Here is a 25264-nt window from a genome sequence, read left to right on the forward strand (position 1 = left end):
AAACAGGCTCCAGGCTCTGAGCCATCAGCCCAGAGCCTGACGCGGGGCTCGAACTCACGGAGCGTGAGATCGTGACCTGGCTGAAGTCGGACGCTTAACCGACTGCGCCACCCAGGCGCCCCAGGAACATTTTTTTTTAACCTTCATGTGATCATGGAACACTCAGCTGTTCTATAAAGGTATAACTTATATTTTTGTTCCAATTTGTGATCTTTACCAAAAAAAAAAAAAAACCCCCACCAGCTCTGCTTCTTTTCTTCTAAGACTAGGAAATTTTGGGGCCCCTGGGTGGCTCAGTCGGTTGAGTGTCCGACTTTGGCTCAGGTCATGATCTCGCAGTTTGTGAGTTCGAGCCCCGCATCGGGCTCTGCGCTGGAAGCTTGGAGCCTGGAGCCTGCTTCGGATTCTGTGTCCCTCTCTCTCTCTGCCCCTCCCTGGCTCACACCATGTCTCTCTCTCCCTCTCTCTCAAAAATAAACATTAAAAAAAAAATTAAGACTAGGAAATTTTTCTGATTGACTAAACAGACATTTACAACTCCATTTTTAAACACTTTCACTGACTTATCTGAAAGTCTTAAAAAATACTATTTAGTAAGTTACAACCAACAAACTTCAGTTAGCTTTTCAATTATTTCCCAATTATACAATCTGGAGCTTCAAAATTTCCTTTGCATTCAACTTAGGTCTCTCTTGGTTGGTAATCATGTTTAAAGGAAACACTCCTCACATTGGATGCAATGTTTGTTTTGTATACAAATCATTTCAGTGACGTCACCCAAACAAGTGCTTGTGAATTAGTGAGGAAACAGATTTATAAAAAAACTGGGTGGCTCAGTCAGTTAAGTGTCTGACTTCGGCTCGGGTCAGGATCCCACAGTTCATGAGTTCGAGCCCCACCGTCAACTGTGCTGACAGCTCAGGGCCTGAAGCCTGCTTCAGATTCTGTGTCTCCCTCTCTCTGTGCCCCTCCCCTGCTCATTCTCTGTCTCTCTCTCTCTCAAAAATAAATAAACATTAAAAAAAAAAAAAAAAAAAGCCAACTGGTATCTCTCTGACAGACCAGAATTAAGAAAGTAAAGACCGAGGGGAAAAAACAGTGGCTCCAGTTTTAATACTGTTCCTTATCTCCATTTGTTTGTAACCTTAGACAAAGATTACCTCCTTAATGCTTACAGAAAATCTGTGTCATAAAGATGCTGTGAGAAATAATGGTTGGCGACCACAATGCAAATATAAAAAGCCCAAAAGATCATGAAGCATCCCTTCTGAGTGAAGGAGACGAGAAAGAGGGGCACTGCTGAAGCACCACGTATAAGAATACAGGGGCAACTGTTTCTTCACAACAATTTTTGGCACGATAAGACAAGCTATGTTTTTAAAAATTTTTTTTAAAGTTTATTTTGAGAGAGAGGGAGAGAGAGAGAATCCTAAGCAAGCAACGCACTGTCAACATGGAGCCCAACGTGGGGCTCGAACCCATGAACCGTGAGACCAAAATCAAGAGTCAGGAGTATAACTGACTGAGCCATCCAGGTGCCCCAAGACAAGCTATATTTACTCACATCGTACAAATAAAGAAAAGTTCCAATAAAGAATAGTAAAAGAAAATGCTACTTTGTACCTGGGCTTAAGTGTGAAAAGCAGACATTCCAAGTAATGAAACATACCACAGAATACAAACAGATGCAAGTACTTCCTGTATGAAGCCAAAACACACACAGTCGTGACATACACCTGTACATTATTGACTATGCTCTGTTTTGGCAGTACCAGTACGTAATGCATAAAATGCAAAGTCCAATAGGGAACAGAATATGCCTATACAGAATCAAATTTTATCATTCCAGAGAAAACTTCTTCTAAAATACCTAGGATATACTCTAATTTTAGGTCGTGTTCTTATTTTTTAAATAACTTTAACATTCATAAAATAATTGTTACTATTTTTTCTAAATTATCTGAAATACCAAAATCAATTACATTTATCTATTCCTATCCATTTTGTGGAATCAACCATGGCTGAGTTTCTCGGAGATAAAAATACCAAAAAATGAAAATAACAAACATGATTGTTTTTATTTACAAAACACACATAAACATACAAAAGCAAAACTCCTACTCAGAAGAAATAGTACTACTTAATTATAAATTGCTAACAGCATACCTAGAAAGATTACCATTAAATTAAGATCTCACATGCAGAGACTTATTTGTTATCCACAAAGATATTTTTTATATTCTCTACAAAGCCAAGTTAGCTAGCAAATATAAAAATGATGTTTCGGTACTTTATTCACCCATCATTTTTAAGCATTAATTACAACAAGAACTGATAAAAACAAAACTACAGAAAACTCGATTTTGAGAAGTCAAGGCCAATACATATTAAGTTAAGTTTATCTGAAATCAGAGACAGCACAAAAATGATATAAGAAGCAAGGGAATAAATACCAGGACCTGATCTGAATTATCAAGAGGCTCTCCTGGAGAGGTAGCATTAAACTTGACTTTAAAGAAGAAACTGGGCATCATAAAGCAAATCCCATAGGACAAACGTAACAAAGATACAGAGGCAATGAGACAACAAACATCATGTTAAGGAAAGCAAGGAGTTAAAAAAAAAAAAAAAAAAAGGCCTATAGAAATTAAAAGCAAGTATCTTTCTTTTAAGTAATTTCTATGCCCAATGTGGGGCTCAAACTCACAAGCCTGAGATCAAGAGTCAAATCAAGAGTCACATGCTCTACCAACTGAGCCAGCCAAGCACCCCAAAACCAGTATCTTTTGACCCAGCAATTGTCTCTTGACCCAGCAAGTGCTCTCTTAGAACCTTGCACATACACATATGAGACTATCCACTGCAGCACTGTCTCCAACAGCAAAAGAAATGGTCTATAAAACCACTGGTAGGGGACTGTATATAAATTATGATACGACCATAAAGTAGAACACTATGTGGCCATAAAATGAACAGAGAAAGAAAGTTATTGATACTAATATGAATCACTTCAAAGTTAGAAAAAAATTTTGTTACCACTTGTTAAAAATTATACACACACACCCCACACTTGTATCTACACAGAGTATCACCAAAAGGATACAAAAAAATCTAGTAACTATGACTGCTTCCAGAAAACAAAACGAATGGCTGGTAAATAGAGTAAAAGAAAAAACTTTCATTGTATATTCCTTTTTTCATCTTTGGAAATTTGGAGCCATTTGTATTTTATCTATTTAAAAAACATAAACTTAAAGGTACTTTTATGAAAAGGAAAAGGACAGGAAAAGCAGGACATGCTAGGTAGCAGTAAGAAGTGTGGTAAGTAGATATGCATGTTGAGAAGGTCAAACTTTGGCAATTGTTTACCTGCTGGCTTTTGGTCTGAGTAGGGAAAAAGAAAGAATAGCTTTGGTGGTTTCTATACCCAAAGGTGCTGATTACATTTACAGTGTATTTTTTTCTGCATTTATTTAATGAATGAAAGCTGTTCCTACTTCCAGATGCATGTTTTTATTTCATTCCAAGGGATCAAATTCCCGAGACACTGTCATAGGTTTTAATCAGGAAAATGGGCTTCCTAACATTTTTTTTTAATGTTTTATTATTTATTTTTGAGCGAGCACACACAAGTGACGGAGGGGCAGGGGAAGAGGGGGACAGAGGATCTGAAACAGGCTCTGTGCTGACAGCAGAGAACCTGACGCAGGGCTCAAACTCAGGAACCATGAGATCATGACCTGAGCCGAAGTCAGACACTTAACAGACTGAGCCACCCAGGCGCCCCACTTCCTAACATTTTAAAAACATTTATTTGGGGACCATAAATATAACAAAAACATAGTTCAAGACTCCCTACACTTCTACATAGGCACACTATAGGAACTTTACCCTGCATACCTAATAGGAGTAACAGCTTTAAGAAGAAAGCCCCACACCTCCCTCACACCTGGGTGTTGTACAGTAACCTTACACTTAAGCTTTATCCTGGATATAATCTCAAGATCTAGATCTAACCAAGAGAAAATTATTCTTTGATTAAAAAACAATGGGGAACAATCTCAATTACTGCAGAACTAAACGAAAGCCCTGCGAACAACACACAGTCATTCTACTCTCATCAGTCAGTAAGGAAATCTAAGAGTTCATGTGTATTAGGAATCACTCAATTTCTCAACTTTTTTTTTTTTTAAGAAAATAATCCAATTTATTCTCTAGGGAATGGGGCCACCCCTCTCAGATCTAGGGTGCCGTCCATCCTTAAATAAACAGAAACTTGGTTACCTTTTCCAAGAGTCCTTTCCTTTCATCGGTAAGGGAACAGGATGTGCAAAATTAAGCAGCTAAAAATAAAATCATGCTCACAGGCTACAGAAACTTTATACAAAGGGCAGAGATGTGGGCAGACTTAGAAGAAAAGTACAATTCTATTGAATACAAGTTTCATACTGTTTCTAAACTGATTAAGAATAAAGGACCTGAGGGGCACCTGGGTGGCTCAGTCAGTTAAGCATCCAACTCTTGATTTTGGCCCCTCCCCTACTCGTGCTCTTTTTCTCTCCCAAAATAAAAAAAAAAAAGCTTAAAAAAAAAAAAGAAAGAAAGAAAAATAAAGGACCTGAGTCACCATGGGGACCAAGCAGAATAGTATAAAGTTAGTTGGTGAGCTTTATTCAGGCATGTAGACAAATTACTGCTCACACATCTGTCATTTATCACCTCCACAAAGACCTGGGTTCTAATTCTGGTCCTACACTTACTAGATGCTTAAGACTGAACAAGTTTACCTCCTCTCAGTTTTATCTTTTTTAAAATGGGGCTAACCCTTCCTACCTTGAAAATTTTATTGTTGGGTTTTTTAATTAAAGTCAGACATAAAAGACGTAAAGTACTGGGCACATAGCATTCAATAGAAAGAAACTATTTTTATATAGTTTATAAAACATATAAGCTATATAAAAACATATAAAAATATGTATGTATTTATAAATATATAGTTTACAAAACACAAAGACTAAGTCCCTACCAAGAGTCCAACTAGGAGACTGTGTTAGAAATGTTAATATTAAGTCCAACCTTGGTTAGTGGTAAATGAAACCGTCATTTCCACCTTTCCTACTTAGAGTCAAGAAACTTTAAAATCCTGGGGCACCTGGGTGGCTCAGTCGGTTGAGCATCCGACTTCAGCTCAGGTCATGATCTCGCAGTTTGTGAGACCCACATTTGTCTCACTTCTATTTGTGTGGAGCCTGCTTCGGATCCTCTGTCCCCCGTCCCTCTCCCCCTCCCCCACTTATGCTCTCTCAAAAAATAAACATTAAAGATTTTTTTTAATTAAAAAAAACAAAAGAAACTTTAAAATCCTTACAAAATTTATCTCCTCTGGAAGGGGATTTAAGTGGCATGATATATAAAAGAAATTTCCTTCAAAACAAAGACCAGGGGGAACAACAGTCCATCACCTCAGATCCTCAAGGCTAGACTTTTCAAGTTAAGGTAACAAATGACAGTTCTGTTTATTACCTTTTAAACATTTCTTTATATTACTAATATATCTAAACTACTATTAGGCAATAGAGCAAGAAAAATAGCTAACTTTTACTAAAGCAGGCTGTTGTGGTTTTTGTTTGTTTGTTTTCAAAGGAGAGGAATATACATTAGATGCCCACATCCTGACTAGCAAGAGCACGGACATGCTTCAGGAGGATAAAATCAGCAGAAGGTAGCAAAGACTGTTGTCAAACACCTGCAGTGCCTCAAATCTGCCACTACCTGAATCCCTACAGAGATGACTAACCAAGGAGAAGAGGCAGATTCCTCTGACAGCAAGGCTGTTTCTCTTCTCAAGTGAGGCCAGAGACAGCAAGGAAAACACAGTGACTCCACAGGCACATTAGGATGTGGCCCAGTTACCTTCTGAAAACTGAATCCTGATAGACTAGCCTTGACTAGTCTTCTAACACCTTTAGAACCCAGCCCAAACAGTGAAATGTAAGACACATATTTCTGCAGTTGCATTTGAATTTTTTTTTAGTTGAAATAACAAGATGGTGTATATGGTAATTATTCTTCATAAAAGTTTGAAAGTATCTAATATCTAAAAGCTATAAAGAACTTATCAAACTCAACACCCAAAACAACTAATAACTTAGTTAAGAAATGTAAAGATGATACAAACACTTTTCCAAAGAAGACATCCAGATGACTAACAGACACATGAAAAGATGCTCAACATCACTCATCATCAGGGAAATATAAATCAAAACCACAATAAGATACCACCTCACACCTGTCAGAATGGCTAAAATTAGCACAAGAAACAAAAGCTACTAGCAAGGATGCAGAGAAAGGGGAACAGTCTTACACTGTTAGTGGGAATGCAAACTGGTGCAGCCATTCTAGAAAACAGTATGAAGGCTCCTCAACAAACTAAAAACAGAACCCTACAACCTAGCAATCGCACTACTAGGCATTTATCCACAGGATACAGATATGCTGTTTCGAAGGGACACATGAACCCCCATGTTTATAGCAGCACTATCAACAATAGCCGAAGTATGGAAAGAGCCTAAATGTCCATCGATAGATGAATGGATAAAGAAGATGTGGTGTGTGTGTGTGTGTGTGTGTGTGTGTGTGTATATATATATATATATATATATATATATATATATATGTAATGGAGTATTACTTGGCAATGAAAAAGAATGAAATCTTGCCATTTGCAAGTACGTGGATGGAACTGGAGGGTATAAGGCTAAGTGAAATTACTCAGAGACAGACAAAATCATATGACTTCACTCATATGAGGACTTTAAGAGACAAAACAGATGAACATAAGAGAAGGGAAACAAAAATAATATAAAAACAGGGAGGAGGGCAAAACAGAAGAGACTCATAAATATGGAGAACACACTGAGAGTTACTGGAGGGGTTGTGGGAAGGGGGAAGGGCTAAATGGGTAAGGGGCACTGAGGAATCTACTCCTGAAATCATTGTTGCACTATATGCTAATTTGGATGTAAATTTTAAAAAATAAAAAAATTAAATAAATAAATAACATTAAAAAAAAGAAACTAAAAATAGAACTTCCATGTGATTCAGTAATTGCCTTATTAGGTATTTACTCAAAGGATACAAAACCACAGATTCAAAGGGGTACATGCACCCTAATGTTTATACAGCATTATCAATAATAGTCAAATTATGGAGAGAGCCCAAATGTCCACTGACTGATGAATGGATAAAGAAGATGTGCTATGGGGCATCTGGGTGGCTCAGTTAGTTAAGGGTCCAACTTCAGCTCAGGTCATGATCTCACGGTTACTAAAGCTGAGCCCCGCATCAGGCTCTGTGCTGTCAGCTTGGAGCCTGGAGCCTGCTTCGGATTCTGTGTCTCCCTCTCTCTGCCCCTCCCCTACTTGAGCACTCTCGCTCTCTCTTTCTCTCTCTCTCTCAAAAACAAATAAACATTTAAAAAATTTTCTTAAAAGAAGATGTGGTATATATATATTATATTATAATATATATATAATATATATATATATACACACACACAATGTATTGTATGTATACAATATATACAATGGATTCAGCCACCAAAAAGAATGAAATCTTACCATTTGCAATGATGTGGATGAAGAATGTGTTATGCTAAGTGAAATAAATTAATCAGAGAAAGACAAATACCATATGATTTCACTCATATTTGGAATTTAAGAAACAAAGCAGATGAACATATGGGAGGGAGGCAGTAAGAGAAGAGAGGGAAACAAACCACAAAAGACTCTTAATGATAGCGAACAAACTATGGGTTGATGGAGGAGGGTGGGAGACAGGCTAGATGGGTGATGGGTACTAAGGAGGGCACCTGCTGTGAGGAATACTGCGTGCTGTATGTAAGTGATGAATCACTGACTTCTACTCCAAAGCCAATACTTCACTGTATGTTGGTTAACAAAAATTTAAATTAAAAAAAATTTTTTTTTGAAAGAATCAAGGAAATTTTGTCCAGTATGTTTTCCTAGAGCACCTAAGTTATTTATAAGGGCTTTGTTTTCAGAACAAAATATCCTACTCCCTGTGTTTGTGTGTGTGTGTGTGTGTGTGTGTGTGTGTGTAAAAAAGAGTGCATGAGAACATGTGTGCACCAGCAGGAGAGGGGCAGAGAGAGAGAGGGAGAAAGAGAATCCCAAGCAGGCTCTGTGGTGTCAATGTCATGTTAGTGCAGAGCCCGACCCAGGGCTTGATCTCGTGAACCGTGAGATCATGACTTGAGCCAAAACCAAGAGTCAGACACTTAAACGGAATTAGCCACCCAGGCATTGCCCCTACCCTTTGTTAAAGTCATTTTTAATGTCTATATATTATTTAAACATACACATTTGTCTAGTCAAATGATCCAACTCTTGTTCTTCTCATTTTAATAACAAAACAAAATAAAGCCAGTCTTTATTATTTAGAATACCACCGCTTCATAGGAAATTGTTCCAGGAATAGTATGAAGACTAATATTGATTTTTAAAATATGCTTCATTAAGTAATACTTACCTAAAATTTGGCATGATCTTCCAAACAACATAAAATAAGGACTCTGGGCTAAATGCAGTCTGGCTACCTTGCCATAAAGCACACAGTGTCTTTCTAAACTCTTCGACCAAAGACCTGGAAAAGAAGAAAGTGAGAGGCTACTATTTCAATGCATAATGTCCAACTGGCTACAACTCATAATAAAAGTGAAAACATATATGCTTAACTTGGATGTAAATTTAAAAAAATAAATATATTTAAAAAAATGAAAACATAAAAAGGGTTTGGTTTCTTCTAACCTAATTCTGACAGTTAAGTAAGAGCATCTCAAAAACCCACATAAAGAGCAGCAATTATAGACAAAACTAGGTTTTATTAACCCCACAACTAACATTGAGTGTGCCAGAGTAATGGCATACTTGTACAATAAAGCAATAGAGAAGTTACAAATTACTTCAAAATGTACATTTTTAAAAAACTTTTTAAGTTTTTAAGTAACAGAATCCCTTTCTCCATTTCCTGTAGTTTTCCTTCTTACCACTTACAAGGAGCACTTCCCAGACCTCAGTGTGTGAGAATCGGCTCATTTCTGTCTGAGACAATTCATCTGACCACAAAGCTTCAACACTCAGCTCTACACCATGACTCCCAAATCCAAATCTAAAAGCCAGATTCTCTCATGACCACATTTCAGTCAGGTTTTTCCAGTTTCCAAGGGGAATTTTCTTCTGAATGTCCTTTGTCACTTCAAACCCAATGTACACTAAAGCTGCTCTCTATACTCTCCCTACTACCGCCCAATAACCATTGTCTTCTCTCATAGGAACAGAACTTCCATTTTTTGCTTGGTGTAAGAACTCTTGGAATAAAAAACTTTGAGTGCGTTCAACTTCTGAGAAATTTCCTTAAAGAGAAAGAGTAGTCGTCATTAATCCCTTCCTTCTTCCTTCTAGCTGGAAGGACAAAATGGTGGCGATCCAGCACCACTCTGAACTATGTGGATGACAGCCCTACCCTAGGGTTGGTGGAACAGAAAGCTAGAAGGAGCATGATGATGGTGTCAAACAGCCCTAGAGGGATAATCTCTAACTTTTACACGAGAAAATAAACAACGGTTGTTTAAGTCACTATTAATTTTGTTTTCCTATGCAGGTAGCTAGAATGAAACACCTCCAATAACCAGTTAAACTGAAACATCACCAAACAACTTCAATACCTATGTCTGTCAATACACCTACCATCCTCACAGATACCTGACTGGTTTCTCAGAGAATCTCACTAATAGCTCAACCTTTGTCATCCAGGAGTGTGCTCACAAATCATATTTTTTGCTTCCTAGTACCTGAACCTTCTTCCTGTATTTGAGGAATTCCCCACGTTAAGAGTCTGGGTAAGAGTCAGAGCCTGCTTCCTACTATGGAAGTTGGAAAGCCCAGATACTTGCTTTCTCAAACCACCTTGCAGCCAGCACTCAGGTACATGGCCTGGGTCCTGCCTATTTGAAGCAGAAGTTAGTGAGGCGAAGAAGCTGGGGCAGTGGCAAATTCCTTCTGATGACAAAGAACATCACCTGGAGTACAGAGGCAGCAATAATAGCAGAAACCGCAGCATTCACCCAGCACTCAACTCCAGCAGTGCTGGCAACAGGAACTCTGGTGTCACAATGGGAAGTGTGTTAGAGGACAGTAATATCCTTATGGGATAGTTCCATGGGGTGATTGTGGCTACGGTTCTGGATGTCTAGATGCCAGACCTGATTTTCCACCCATCCAGTAATAGCTTACCAACAGACTTTTAATAAATTCTTTTTCTGCCTAAGATGGCCAGAGATAATTTCTGCAATTTATAACTAAACCCTAAAAGACACTAATGCATCAAGTACTACTCATACATCCCTTAATTTTTCTAAAAATGTATTTTTTCCTCCTTATTTCACTGCTATCCCCTCCAACCCAAATACTATAAAGTGTGAAGTCTCCTTGAATGCAGGCATTTTTCCAGTTCATTCTATATGCTGCTAGCAAAGTAAACTCTTAAGACATCATTTATAGTGGTATGACTACTCCCTACTCCAATGCCTGGCTCTAAAGTTCCCTGGTATTTTGGCTCTATGCAAACTGTACACTATTCTAACATGTTCTATCGTAATTTCCCTGAGCGTCTTAAGCAGAATAATGTCAGATCATAAAATGGTTTTTCAGAATGTGTGGGGACGGGGTGTGTGGGAGCAGGAATGGGCAGGCAGAAAGAATATTACGTTAAAATATATACCAATTATAAAACATAGCCTTATTTCAGTAATGTTAAAATATGAAAAAATGTGCCCACTGATAATAGATAATAGAGATTATCTGAACCCCAAATAGAGCACAGCTGCACTGAATTTTCATACATATCGGTTCTCAATAATCATTTGTCAATTTTCCCTTCTCCGTGTCAACTAAAAATTGATTGCATTGCCCCATAATTAATGTGAGGACTACAAATTAATTTTATTAGCCAAAAGAGGTTTATCTACTATTATAAGACAAATCAACTCACAAAGGCTAATGATATTCATGCTGGTCTAAACCTAGAACTGTGTTTCATATATAGATGTCAATTTGAGAGCTCAAATCCACAAAGACTTAATAAGTAGAGAGCTAAATTTATCCTCCCATTAGGTAAACAGAAATAAAAGAATTCCAACAATTATTAAGATTACCAGCTACATATTTAAACACAATTTTTAGAAGAGTGTTTTAAAATGTATGTGCCTATTAACTCACATAATGAAATGGAAATCACCAGTAAGAGTCACTTGTTTTGTAGCTCAAAGCCAGAAAGGACATATTCTTAGAACTCACACATTGTTATCCCCTTGGCTCCTGGTGTGGTATGTTCGCCTTCCTGCTGTTTTCCCATTCCTTAACTCCACAGCGGGCAGTTCTTTGAAATAACAGCAAAACTGCTCAATGTTACTATTTTAAAAGGAAGGGAAGAAAATTATTTAAAAAAAAAAGAAAAGAAAAGAAAAGAAAGAATTTACTAGGACTGTAAAGAAAGTTGTATAAAACCCACATGTGAATTTTGAAAATGTGATTTCACTTTCTCAAGAAATTGCTTTGAGTTTCCTCATTAAGTTTCTTCATTTACTCTAAGAAAACAGTATTAACAGATGACTTTGTAGAAATGAACAAAGAGCTTAAAGCAAAATCTCTGTAAAAAAAAAATTCCTCACTTCTGGGGTGCCTGGCTGGCTCAGTTGGAACAGCATGTGACTCTTAATCTCAGGGCTGTGAGTTCAAGCCCACATTGGGTGCAGACATTACTCATATAAATAAAACTTTAAAAAATGTTTCATTATATCCTCAATTCCCCTCCCCCAAAGGTTGTCACCATTTTTGGGGGGGGGGGTGCCTGTTTCCAGGTATTCAATAATTTCCTCAAATAAAAACCAACCATGAAACCAACCATATTGTTTAGATATACAGTACAGAGTAATAAGGAGAATTCTGCAGTGATTTGAGTTTCTTGTTTGAAAAAAACTAGATAAGTCAAGAGATAGTATCTTTAAGGTGGGACCAAGTATGATTTCTGTTCCTTATTAGCAAGGTGGCCTTAGGACGATAATTTATTCTGGCCTTTGATGGCGCATTAAAATCTACAAGTATATGGCTTTCAAAATAATTTCTTCTATATAACTGAGGTCAACCTTGTTGGGTATTTTATTTTTACTACTTATCTTACATTTTAAAGATCTTCTAAACATCTGATCTTATCATATTTAAGACTCAACTAATGGGGGGGCAGGGTACCTGGATGGCTCAGTCGGTTAGGCATCTGACTTTGGCTCAGGGCATGATCTTGCGGTCCGTGGTCCGTGAGTTCAAGCCCTGTGTTGGGCTCTGTGCTGACAGCTCAGAGCCTGTTTCAGATTCTCTGTCTCCTTCTCTCTCTGCCCCTCCCCCGCTCGTGCTCAGTCTCCTTTTCTCTCAAAAATAAATAAATAGGGGCATCTGGGTGGCTCAGTTGGTTAAGCGTCCAACTTCAGCTCAGATCATGATCACACAACTGGTGAGTTCAAGCCCCACGTCCAACTCTGTGCTAACAAGCTCAGAGCCTGGAGCCTGCTACCGATTCTGTCTCTCTCTCTCTCTCTCTCTCTCTCTCTCTCTCTCTGCCCCTCCTCCGCTCACACTGTCTCTCAAAAAATGAATGTAAAAAAAAAAAAAAAGTTAATTAATTAATTAAATAAATAAATAACATAAGACTCCCCTAGGTGGCTCAGCTGGTTGAGCCTCCAACTCTTGATTTTAGTTCGGGTCATGATCCCAGGGTCATGGGATTGAGCTTAGGATTCTGTCTCTTTCCCTCTGCCCCTCTCTCCTGCTCATGCACTCTCTCTAAAAAAAAAAAAAAAAAAAGACTCAACTATAATCAGATTCAACTCTGAACAAGGTTCCCTATAATCCTGGGGTCTGCATACTACAGCCCACAGGCCAAATCTGATCCTGGGCCAGTGACCTTTTACATTTAAAAAAATTTTCTTTAATGTTTATTTATTTTTGAGAGAGAGAGAGAGAGAGAGAGAGAGAGAGAGAGGGAGGGAGGGAGGGAAAAGGAGGCAGCCAGGGAGGAAGGGAGGAAATGGCGGGGAGGAGCAGAGAGAGAGGGAGACACAAATCTGAAACAGGCTCCAGGCTCTGAGCCATCAGCATAGAGCCTGATGCAGGGCTTGAACTCACGAACTGTGAGATCATGACTTCAGCTGAAGTCTGATGGCTAACAGACTGAACCATCCAGGCTCCCCACCAAGCTTTTACATTTTTAAAGAGATGTTTATAAAGGGTTGGGGTAGAAGAGACGGGGAAGAGAAGAAGATATGAGACACTGTGTGTGGGATGCAAAGACTAAAGTATTTACTATCTGGCCATTTACTGAGAAAGTTTTCTGACCTCTGCTCTAGTTCATTCAAGAAGCAACAGGATATAAATAATGACAACTAACAGTTACTTACTGCTAGACACTGTTCTAAACACTTTATATAAATTATATTATTTAATCTTCCCAACCATCCTATGAGGCAGAACTATTAACCTCAATTTTACTGATGAGGAAACTAAGGCACAGGGAAATGAGATAACATGCCACATGACTAGAGTTAGTGGCAGAGATAAAATCTGAACCCTGAGCCTTTGCTCCTAACCGTTTTGCTAGAAACTAACTCTGATCTGAACATTACCTGAGTGACTGAAGGATGGCATTCATGAAACATGTGTTCCCCAAATTCCGAAGGCCTGTGGCACAAATGCCAGTGGTGCTTCCCTGTAAAATGGGATAAGAAAAGGCCATCAGCAATACCAAGAGAAGGCTGTGTCAGACATCAAAGCAAAGGCCTATATTTGAAACTCTAGCATCAAACCAATTTGGAATTGGTCCTTTTTTGTCCAATGAATATTTCAAACTCTCGTTCTACTCTCTAAGTATCCAGATATTTTTAAAAGCCTACTTTTGATCCTGGGATTGTTCTCAATGGAAGTACCCCGTGGAAGCTTATATGGAAATCAGCATTAATAAATACCATGGAGTACACGATATAAAAACCAGGAAGATCCTTAAATGAAATAAAGTTTTAAGACTTAATGCTTTTACAAGATTTTATTAAAACTACTACAAATTGAAAAATATAAACATATACACCTCAAATAAATCTGTCCCCAAACTTTTAACTCTAAGCCATGCATAAAAGACCAATACATGTATTCCTAGCAACAGGATATCAGTCTTTAAAACGCTACCTGAATTTCCCTTAAAGACCAAGGCTTTGTTTTCTGATTAACTCTACAAATGCACCATGACATCTAAATATTACACCTTAGAAGTGAATCTACCAATCCAACACAAAACCTCTCTGCCCATAACTCAGATGGCCAGGGAACACTTTAAGCTCTTTATCGCACAAAATCATAACACTTCAATTAAGTGCATGTCTAAACATAACTAGCATGACAGCAGAGAGGCAGGTGTAGGGCAAAATTACTGATGTACTTGTAAGTATTTAGCGACCGTTAAATTTTTTTAATTTATTCATGGCTCATACATCTGGTAACAGATGGTTACCAAAATGAGGAAGCATATTCTTTCATGATAGACTTTTATTAATGAAGTCCTAAGAAACAAAACTTACCAAAACCTCACACCCATAGAATTTGCACTTAGGACCTTTAACAGAAGGAAGCAAAGAACTTTGGGATCTTCAGGAACAGAGTAATAAGATACATGACTAGGCTTTCAGAATGAACACTTGCTAAGGGAGAGGAACACAGTAGTAATCCTGATGGAAGGAAGGCACTGACAGATGGACTCACTGGGGTATTTAGTCACATCAAGAATCATTAGTACAAGTGGCAAACATTTCGTAAAATATTCCAAATCCAAGGCATACATTTATGAAAGTTCATAAGGACCAACATTAGTGTTAGAGATGTAACAAAAACAGCGACTAGGTCTAAACCAATTCCTACATTTGCATAAATTTTAATTACTTACATTTACTTTTAATAACTTGGTGTTTAGTGATGAATTTTCCAAAAGTTTTCTTTTCCTATGCCTGTCAGCCGTGAAAGCGGAGCTATTAAAACAAAAACAGATAGTAAAAAAGACATTGACGCACACATACTACACAGCCTGTACTTCTGCCTCTAATCCTAGACAGGGCTTCTGTTGCTCTATTCAGATTACAAGAAGGGAGGAAGCCCTTGAAATGAGAGGGGCCAAAGAGTACTTAAACTCCAAGTATTTTAACTAGTTGAGATTTTAAAGAAATCAATTCTTCCCTTATCAGCTTTATAATCTATTTAGTCAGTAAGACATGCATAAAGACTTCAGTTAATGAAAACTATACCATGTTTTACTCAAAGACCTCAGGCTATTTTCTCTCATTATATGATTGAAAAATATTGTATTGCCTTTACATTTAAGTTTCCTAAGAGACACCTAGTTTTGGTATGTTCATACAACAGCTTTTAATATCAACTGCCAAAATAAAATAAATGGTACCTGATGACTAGGGGTGATTTGTACAAATTTCACTAGCATCAGCAGCCATTCCAGAGCCATTTCTATTTGTACAGCTTCAAAGCCATCACTGTTTAGATTTCTGTTTATTGCTTCAATTTTGGATTCAGGGAGTTTTATCTGAATAACAACCTATCTTGCTAGAGCTAAAAAATTCTATTCACATAAGTACTGTAATTTCTTTATGATGGCAAAGCATTTCACAAGTTACTGTAATTTCAAGGGACACAGCCCCTCACAAAAGAGGAAAAGAAGAGGGGCGCCTGGCTGGCTCAGCTGGTTGAGCATCCAACTTCGGCTCAGGTCATGGTCTCACTGTCCGTGAGTTTGAGCCCCGCATCAGGCTCTGTGCTGACAGTTCAGAGCCTGGAGCTTGCTTCGGATTCTGTGTCTCCCTCTCTCTCTGTCCTTCACCTGCTCGTGCTCTGTCCCTCTCTTTGTCTCTCAAAAATAAATAAACATTAAAAAAAATTTTTAAAAAAAGAGGAAAAGAAGAAAATAAGATCTTGTGCTATCATACAGGTGCAAAGGGACAATAATATAACAAACCTAATTTCCCTTAAAAATAATGCATAAATTTTAGTGCTTCTAAGAAGACCTCATAAAACATTTGACAAGGATTTTCGAATATCAAAGGTAACTCTATAATGATTTTCTATCATTTTATGTCCTTTCCTTACACCTCCAAAATTCCCCTTGCAAATAAATTGAGTAGCTTATAAATTGATGGGTAATAACTTTTTTTTTAATTTTTTAAAATTTACATCTAAATTAGTTAGCATATAGTGCAACAATGATTTCAGGAGTAGATTCCTTGATGCCCCTTACCCATTTAGCCCATCCTCCCTCCCACAATCCCTCCAGTAACCCTGTTTGTTCTCCACATTTATGAGTCTCTTCTGTTTTGTCCCCCTCCCTGTTTTTATATTATTTTTGCTTCCCTTCCCTTATGTTCAACTGTTCTGTGTCTTAAAGTCCTCATATGAGTGAAGTCATATGATATTTGCCTTTCTCTGACTAATTTTGCTTAGCATAATACCCTCCAGTTCCATCCACGTAGCTGCAAATGGCAAGATTTCATTCTTTTTGACTGCCGAGTAATACTCCATTGTGTGTATGTATATATGTATATAAGTGTGTGTGGACATACACTGATGGGTAATAACTTAAAAAAAAGGCTCATGGACTCTTGGCTATAACTTATGATAAATATTAAATGAAATAAATGCTCAGTTATGACCATTAACTATGGGCACAGTTTCAGATATCCAAAGTAAACCCAAAGTTTACTTCACTAACATTTCAATCATACTAAAAACATGATGGAAGTTATGGAACTCATTAAGAAAAATCCCACTCAAAAATTCTAAACAACCCCTCAACCCCATTCTATCTCCCTTCCTTTCCCAAAGCCTATTACTTACTTTTCCAAGTTCTGTAAGTGTTCTCTGACTTTCTGTACCAGTCCCAGCTTGGTGTCATTAACCACAAAATCATCACAGCGATAACTGCAAGAAAAATATTAATCAATGTGTGTAAAGAGCTTGAGGAAACCACAGTAATGAAATCACTAAAAGGCCTGGCTGCTGCCAAGATGATCACATGGCTCTGCAGGCAGTTACTGTCAGTGGTAAGTTTAAAGAGAACTTGGAATCCACAATGGAATGTTTTTTAAAAGCCTTTTAAAAAAAGCCACGCCGGCAATGATCACTAGCTTCTTTTCACATTTTTACTCAAAAGCTCTTCAATGTCTCCTTCAAAAACAAAATAAGCTGCTACAGGTGTTACATTCTTTTTAGTGGTGCATAATACACAGAAAATAAAAAGCACCAAGTCGATTCACATAGCCTCAAGCCTAAAGCTTTCAGGTGATATTTCCCAACTCAAAATAATGGGAATTTGCAGGGAGGGAAGATTTAAGTGAAGAATAGGGAAAAGGTAGGGATAAATTAAAAACAAAAAAACTAAACTAAAAGATATACATTTAAAACAATTTAACTAAAATAAACTGAATTCAGATAGTTGAGAAGAATCTTCATTCTGAGGTGCTAGAAAACAAAAATAAACAGCAGCTACACCTTTTAGGAAACTGATAACTGCTTTGAAGAAAGATGTTAAGGTGTTCTTTAAAACTGATCCTGTGAGGGGCACCTTGGGTGGCTTAACTAGTTGAACATCCAACTCTCTATTTCAGCTCAGGTCATGATCTCATAGTCATGAGTTTGAGCCCCACGTTGGGCTCCACACTGAGTATGGAACCTGCTTGGGATTTTCTCCTTCCCTCTCTTCTGCCCCTCCCCCACATGCACTTTCTCTCTCAAAAAAAAATCAACACTTAAAAATTAAGAAACAAAACAGATATTGTGTGTGTTTTTAGCAAGTCAGTAAGCAATTACAAGAACTCATATGTAACAGACATTACCTTGTACATTAGCATTCAATTTTTTTTCCTGGAATAAAGCCAATTTTAACAACAACAACAAAAAACCTTACAAGCTAGTACCAATATGTTCTTTTGAATAGCAGCTTTGTATAAAACCACTATTTTAACTACCAAAGAATAATGACAATAATGCTGCCATTCTGAGCAAATTAAACTTTGAATGCATAGCAACTAGTAAAAATTAGGTCATTTCAGCAGAATCCAAAAAATATTTCTTACATGTCTGTAATCAGTCTATAAAAAAATGAGAAGAAAAGGGGGAGAGTAATGAAAAAAAAAGATGACACACACAAAAGCATGGCTTGTGTCTCTTATTTACAGAAGTTAAAATTTCAAGTGATGCTTTTGAAAACTCTAAAATAATAATATATATGTAATTATTTAACACCCCTTCCCCCATTAACTGACTACCTATGCTGTCAATCATGAGTCTCTAATGTATTCTCCAAGTTTCCTAACATGTACACAAACAGCAAAAGCTACCTTTTACATCCTGGAGTGTTTTTCTATGGCCAAAGAACCAGCAATGGCAGGAGAATAATTCTTTATCAGTTTTATGATAAAAACATAAAAAGTTAAATTAGTGAAAAGGTTTAATTCCTTGCTTCTTCTCAGCATAAAGGTTAAGAGGGTTAAGGTCTACTCTATGAATCTGGGCTTAAATCACTTGGTTCCTCCATGAAGCTTAAGCATTGACTGAAGAATCAAATTGCACTGCTACATTCTTCCTTACATTTTCATTTTATGTTTACATAAATTTATGCATGTATTACAAATAAAATACTCAATATTCAGAACAAAAACAATATTAAATGCTAGTTTTCAACTGGGGAGCAACGTCTAAGAGTAAATTTAGATCACTTTTCATATATTTACCCTAAGCCATAATATCTAATAATATCTAACTGGAAAAAAGTTGTTGTTCTGTTTAAACAAACTATGTCCAGTTAAACTAAATAACTGGGTTTTTTTTCTTATTAAAGTAATTCTTTTTGGTGTAATATGGATTTAGCCTAGAATATAAAATAACATTTGTTAAAGTAACACTTTCATATACTGAAATATAGATTTACTTATGCTTTTGCTCCATTCTAAATAAATCTGGCTTAACTGGATATAGTTGCTTCATCTCTCTGAACTTTCATCATTAAAGTAAGTAAGGTGCCGGGTGCCTGGGTGGCTCAGTCCATTAAGCATCCGACTTCAGCTCAGGTCATGATCTCCCAGTTGGTGAGTTCGTGCCATGTCGGGTTCTATGCTGATGGCTCAGAACCTGGAGCCTTCTTCAGATTTTGTCTCCCCTTTTCTGCCCCCCCCCCCCCCCCCGCTCGTACTGTCTCTCTTTCTCTCAAAAATAAACATTAAAAAAAATTAAATAAGTTGCTCAAGACTCTACAGCTGTGCTAATGTGACTGATGCAACTGAATAACTGAATTTTAATTTTTAAAAAATTCTAACTGATACAAAATTTCACTTAACATCTAAAGTATTTTTACAAAATACTTTTCCACTAAACACAATTTTATGGTTTTGGTAAAACTATGTTTCATTTTTATTATTACATCACATGATGGGTGCATGTGTCATTTCTAGTATTACACATTAGCATATTACCAATCTGGTTTATGTCAACAGAATGGTTGAGTTCATTATTTTTCTATGCAACAATGCAGCACTGCAATGTTTATGTGAATATTTTATACAGACAGCAGAGTTATTGTTATGTAAACAGTAATTGATAGTTAAGTTGAAATACTTATTTTAACTATAATAAAAATTTTTTTCTAGCTTAATTATGAAAAAAATTTTAACTTTCACATGAAGGCACACTAATGAGGCAGTATCAAGTAGAGAAGTTATGTCACAAATTTTACAAAGGATGGCAATTACAATTTGTTACAGCAGAGCAAAATGAATGTTATATTGAAAAGGTTTCAAGATAATGGAGTAGACAATATTAAGAGTCACCTTCAGCAAATGCATATTCATTTAATAAGAAGTTGCCTCTCAACAGACAAAACTTAAAGCAGTTCATGAAATCAGAATTAAACATACAACAAAAAAATGTCTCAATGATTAGTAAAGGATCTGAGCTTATAATTTTGGCCAACTATAAAATGGTCTAGATTCTTGCTCAAGAAAGAAAACCATTTTTAGAAGGAGAGATTAAAAAAAATTATCATTTCATTAAGGGAATTAGGATTTAAAATTTGAGGAAAAGATTAAAAAGAGATTTTACAAAATGTGAAAAGTTTTTTTTTTTCTAAAAGAGAAATAATCTTAAGCAGCCTCCACGCGTGGCACAGAACCTGATGTAGGGCTCAATTCCACAATCCTGGGATCATGACCTGAGCCAAAATCAAGAGTTGGACACTTAACCAATTGAGCCACCCAGGCACCCCCAAAATGTAAAAGATCTTAAATTGACCCACCAAGCAAGTGTCAGTGAATAAAGGACTTTTCTAACAATTAAACTCAATCAATTCAACATCTGAAAAATTGCAAGTACTTTTATTTTTAGCTTTACATGAGTTTCACAAGAGATACTGACCAATTAATACTGTGGGTATGTTTTGTCTCAAACGACTGTAGATAGGAAAAAGTTTCTATCAAGACAGACAATGGGCCAGCTATGTGAGATCAAAAATCTGAATTTATGGGGCACCTGGGTGGCTCGGTTGGTTAAACGTCCTTTTCTTGATCTTGGCTCAGGTCATGATCTCATGGTTCGTGGGTTTGAGCCTCGCATCAGGCTCTGCAGTGATGGTGCAGAGCCTGCTTGGGATTCTCTCTCCCCTCTCTATCTGCCCCTACCCCACTCACACTCTGTCTCTCTCAAAACAGTAAACAGTAAACTCAAAAAAAAAAAAATTTTTTTACTATAAAAAATTTACTAAAATTCCCTTGTATTTATTCCACTGTATGATACATATTGAAAATATTTGTGTTCTGAAGGAGACTGTATCATGGATGTGGTTATTAAAATTGTTCAGTATATATGTGCAAATGCTATGAATCATCACCAATTTATGAAATTGGTTTTTAAAAAAATTTTTTAATGTTTATTTTTGAGAGAGAAAGAGACAGAGCACAAGTGGGGGAGGGGCAGAGAGAGAGGGAGACACAGAATCCGAAGCAGGCTCCAGGTTCTGAGCTGTCTGCACAGAGTCGGATGCAGGCTCGAACTCATGAACCGTGAGATTATAACCTGAGCTGAAGATGGACACTCAACCAACTGAGCCACAGGCACCCCTAGAATCTGCTTTTTTTAACTGCAATTTTTATAGAAGTCAAGCATTTCTAATGAAAATTTAGCATCTGAATGGAGATGTGCTGTAAGTGTAAGATATACACTGGATTTGGAAGGTTTCATGTAAAAATAAGAATACAAACGATCTCTAATTTTATGGTGATTACATGTTGACACATTATTTGAACAAGTGGGTTACATAAAATATACAATTAAAATCAATTCACCTATTTCTTCTGCTTTAATGTGACTATTAGGAAAGTTTAAATTGCATGTATGACTTGTATTATTTCTGGTGGTAGCACTGCTAAGCTAAAGGGTATCTAGGACATTACCCGCTCTAATACTCTATATTACTACCCAATATCATAAAGGGGTAACAAATTTAACTTTATTGAACTATAAGAAATATTTTTTGTTTTGTCTGGTGTTGTTTTCACTGGTTTGAAACTTTTTTTAATGTTTTCACAACTGCCCCTATTTCTCAAGAGCCAATTTTAGGTTTTCTTACAGTCACTAAGGACACTTACCTTTAAGATTATAATTTTTATACTCTCTGAATTTACCACATGATTTGATAACTGAAATAATTTACCACTATTATTTGATGATGATGATGATGATGACATTTTGAAAGGAAAGCACCTACTTCTATAGGCCAAAACTTCTATGAGTGCCTGGCATGTGGCAGAGATCAAGAATTGTTAGTTTCCTTCCTCTGTGTAACCAAGAGCTGCCTCACAGCACAGGCTTCTCTACCTGCCCCAACTCCTTTTGATTTCTTCTTCCTCCCTGGCCCAGAGGTCAAAAGATAACAAGGAGCAAAAGTAGGATATAAATGAGAATTTAAATGTTGTCTGGTTGCCTTAGTCCTAGCTGAAGACACTGATTTCAAACTGGAAACTATCCCACTAATATTGGTATTAAAAAGTCCCAAGGCAAACAGAAGGATTTAAAGTAAACAAGTTCTGGGGTGCCTGGGTGGCTCAGTCAGTTAAGCATCCAACTCTTGATCTTGGTTCAGGTCATGACCTCATGGTTTGTGAGTTCCAGTCCTGTGTTGGGCTCTGCGCTGACAGTGCGGAGCCTGCTTGGGATTCTTCTCTCCCTCTCTCTACTCCTCTCCCCCCAAATAAATAAGCTTAAAACAAAAAAAAGTAAACAAGTTCTAAACATCTCTTCTGGAGGCGCCTGGGCAGCTCAGTCTGTTAAGCAGTCAGGTCATGATCTCAAAGTTTGTGGGTTCAAGCCCTGCATCAGGCTCTACAGTGTCAGCGCAGAGCCCACTTTGGATCCTCTCTCCGCCATCCCCTACCCCTGCTCCTTCCCTGCCTGCGTGCTCTCTCTCTCTCAAAAATAAATAAACATGAAAAAATATATTAAAAAAAATAAAATTTAAACACCTCTTCTGGTTTACAACTGTGTTGAAGCCAATCGGTCAGAATTATACTTACCTCAAACACCTAAAAAAAACAAAAACAAAAACAAAAAAAACCAGCCACTCTCCTTGGTTTTCCCTTCAAGAAGATTATGTCAGAAAAAGAAGCAAAAAAAAGTACTTAACTTGTAGGATGGGTTTCAAAAGCTTGTAGATTGGTCCTCTGAAACTCGGAATGCTTTTCCCATTTTGAAATAAATGTTATAAAATATGGTTAAATGTCATAAGGTGAACATACACCTGGCTCACAAAATGTAGTTGAAATAATACTATAAAGAGTTGTATTCCTCTTTTTCTTCTTTCTATAGTGCTGTCACTGAGAAACTGTGAAAGGAGGAAGCTGGTCAGAGTTCAGGTAACTAACTTGATTAGTACTTCTCTCGAAGAGGGCCTGGGTTCAGCATCTCCTCATACACATAGGACTTCAAGTATGTAACAAACACAAGTCAAGAACCACCAATATTACACGACCAATTTTTAGGTTATTAAATTTACAATTAAGAAAGTTCTTATTTAGTGATTTTAGGTGATTTTTCAAGTAAAGATAAGCTCTATTTCTTTTTTTTTTTTTTTGATTCATCAAAGCATCACATGACTATTTCAGGCTTAGAGAAGAACTTCCAAGAAAGTACAAAGATGGCTATGAGTTCTACTTCTAATAGACTATTTGTCAGATAAGGAAAAGGTCCACTTTTGTATTTAGAAAAAGGAACTTTTTAAGAAAATGTAAGTAACTTGAGCATTAAAGATAAAAAATAACACTTAGAAATCAAATCAGGCAACATATTAGTGATGTTAAAGAAATAGGATATAAAAAAACAAGGCAGGAAGGGGATTGGTATCTTTCTTTATTTCTAACACCTTGAGACAAACCACACTATCATCTTGGCTATGTAAAGACTCTTCTCAAATCCAAATTCCCTCAGCCAAAAATGATCTCTAAATAGTTTCAAATTACTTTAAGCCAATAGTTAATAAAGAAATTAAGCATATAGTATGGAATTACATGTACACTGATGTTAAGATAATAATTAACTTTACTACCTTGCAATGAAAGAATATACAAGTAGCAGCTAAATTTTCATAAAAAAATATGTTATTTATACCACTATATAATTAGGGAGGTAAAAAATGGATAAAACCAGAGGTTTATTTCACATTCTGCTTACTCTAATAAAGAGCAAAATAAAACTGTCCAATTTCTGGATTACATTGATTCCTTATGTGTATACTTTTAGATTTTCATTTATTTCTAATTTCTAACATCTAATCATATCTAATCCTTTCTACTTTTCTGTTTATAAAATCTCCCCCAAATCAATCTTTTTTCTCCTTTATTTCAACTAACATTCTATTCTCTACTTTGGTTATTTCCTCTGGTATGATCTTTCCCACCCCCCCCCACCCCCTTATACAGTGACTTTCAAATCCACAGATAACTACAGCCAAATTAAGCTATAGTATTTGATGGTCCCACAATGTTAGCCTTACCTTCATTCTCTTCTCTCTCACCTTTCCCTCCCAATCTTCCCTTTCACTTCAGTATTACATGCTTTGCATTTAGATTTAAGCTTTCATCCCATATATATCAACTCCCTTACCTTTCTTTAGTATCTTCCATGTAGCACCATTCACTTGTTTAATGACAAAAATATTCCTCACTTTTGGTCATCTCTGTATGTGCTTTCTTTCCCTGGCTTTTTTTTTTTTTTTTAATTCTAACTTAAAAAAATTTTTTTTTTTATTTTAACGTTTATTTATTTTTGAGACAGAGAGAGACAGAGCCATGAACGGGGGAGGGTCAGAGAGAGAGAGGGAGACACAGAATCTGAAACAGGCTCCAGGCTCTGAGCTGTCAGCACAGAGCCCGACGCGGGGCTCAAACTCACGAACCGCGAGATCATGACCTGAGCCGAAGTCGGACGCTTAACCGACTGAGCCACCCAGGCGCCCCAATTCTAACTTTAGAAACACTTCTTTCTTCCCTATTTTCACTCTTGCATTACATGCCCCCTCTAATTCTAAAAGGCAAAACCCTCATCTATTAAGAAGAAAACTCCAAATTAGTTTCATCAGGCACCTAATCAAGTTAAAAAGTAAACCACAAAACTACCCCCAATATATTTATATGTTTGTATTAAGAAATCACATATATGTAAGTAAATCTAAATTAATGTGCATAATATAAAAAAGAAACATCTTAAAATAAGCTGGAGGTAAAATAAACTATTTGAAAATGTCTTGTTATTCATGATATCTTCACACTATGATTAAACTAATATCTCAAAGTATAATATACACAGGGTGAAATTTGACATTAATGATAATAGATACAAATTCATACTTCTTATAGCTTAAGCTTTCTGTCCAAACTTACGGATCTGATTAGTCTGTGTTTTTATTAGATAGCCAATATTTTTATCTTCTCCTGTGTTTGATGAGCTCAGAGTGGGAAAGTCTGTTAGCTTTCTCTTTTCTTGTTCACTAGTATTTGCATTATTATCTTGCAGGGCTTATTTGGTAAAAATCTCGTATTATTTTTTTA

General features: G+C 36.7%; 1 protein-coding gene across 5 annotated transcripts in view; it reads right to left on the reverse strand.

Moving 5' to 3' along the window:
- USP3 (ubiquitin specific peptidase 3) overlaps positions 1–25264 on the reverse strand; it is a 105759-nt gene that overhangs the window by 36759 nt on the left and 43736 nt on the right. For 4 of the 5 annotated variants that reach the window (XM_047861949.1, XM_047861950.1, XM_047861952.1 and 1 more), the window contains 5 exons: positions 17013–17096; positions 15061–15142; positions 13754–13836; positions 11376–11489; positions 8551–8664 (listed from right to left, as the gene is read on the reverse strand). In XM_047861949.1, the coding sequence (XP_047717905.1) occupies positions 8551–8664; positions 11376–11489; positions 13754–13836; positions 15061–15142; positions 17013–17096 (477 nt within the window). The remainder of the gene's footprint in view (positions 1–8550; positions 8665–11375; positions 11490–13753; positions 13837–15060; positions 15143–17012; positions 17097–25264) is intronic. The other variant, XM_047861951.1, reaches the window with a different exon arrangement.

The sequence above is a fragment of the Prionailurus viverrinus genome, chromosome B3, assembly GCF_022837055.1.
Source record: "Prionailurus viverrinus isolate Anna chromosome B3, UM_Priviv_1.0, whole genome shotgun sequence".
Taxonomy (NCBI): Eukaryota; Metazoa; Chordata; class Mammalia; order Carnivora; family Felidae; genus Prionailurus; species Prionailurus viverrinus.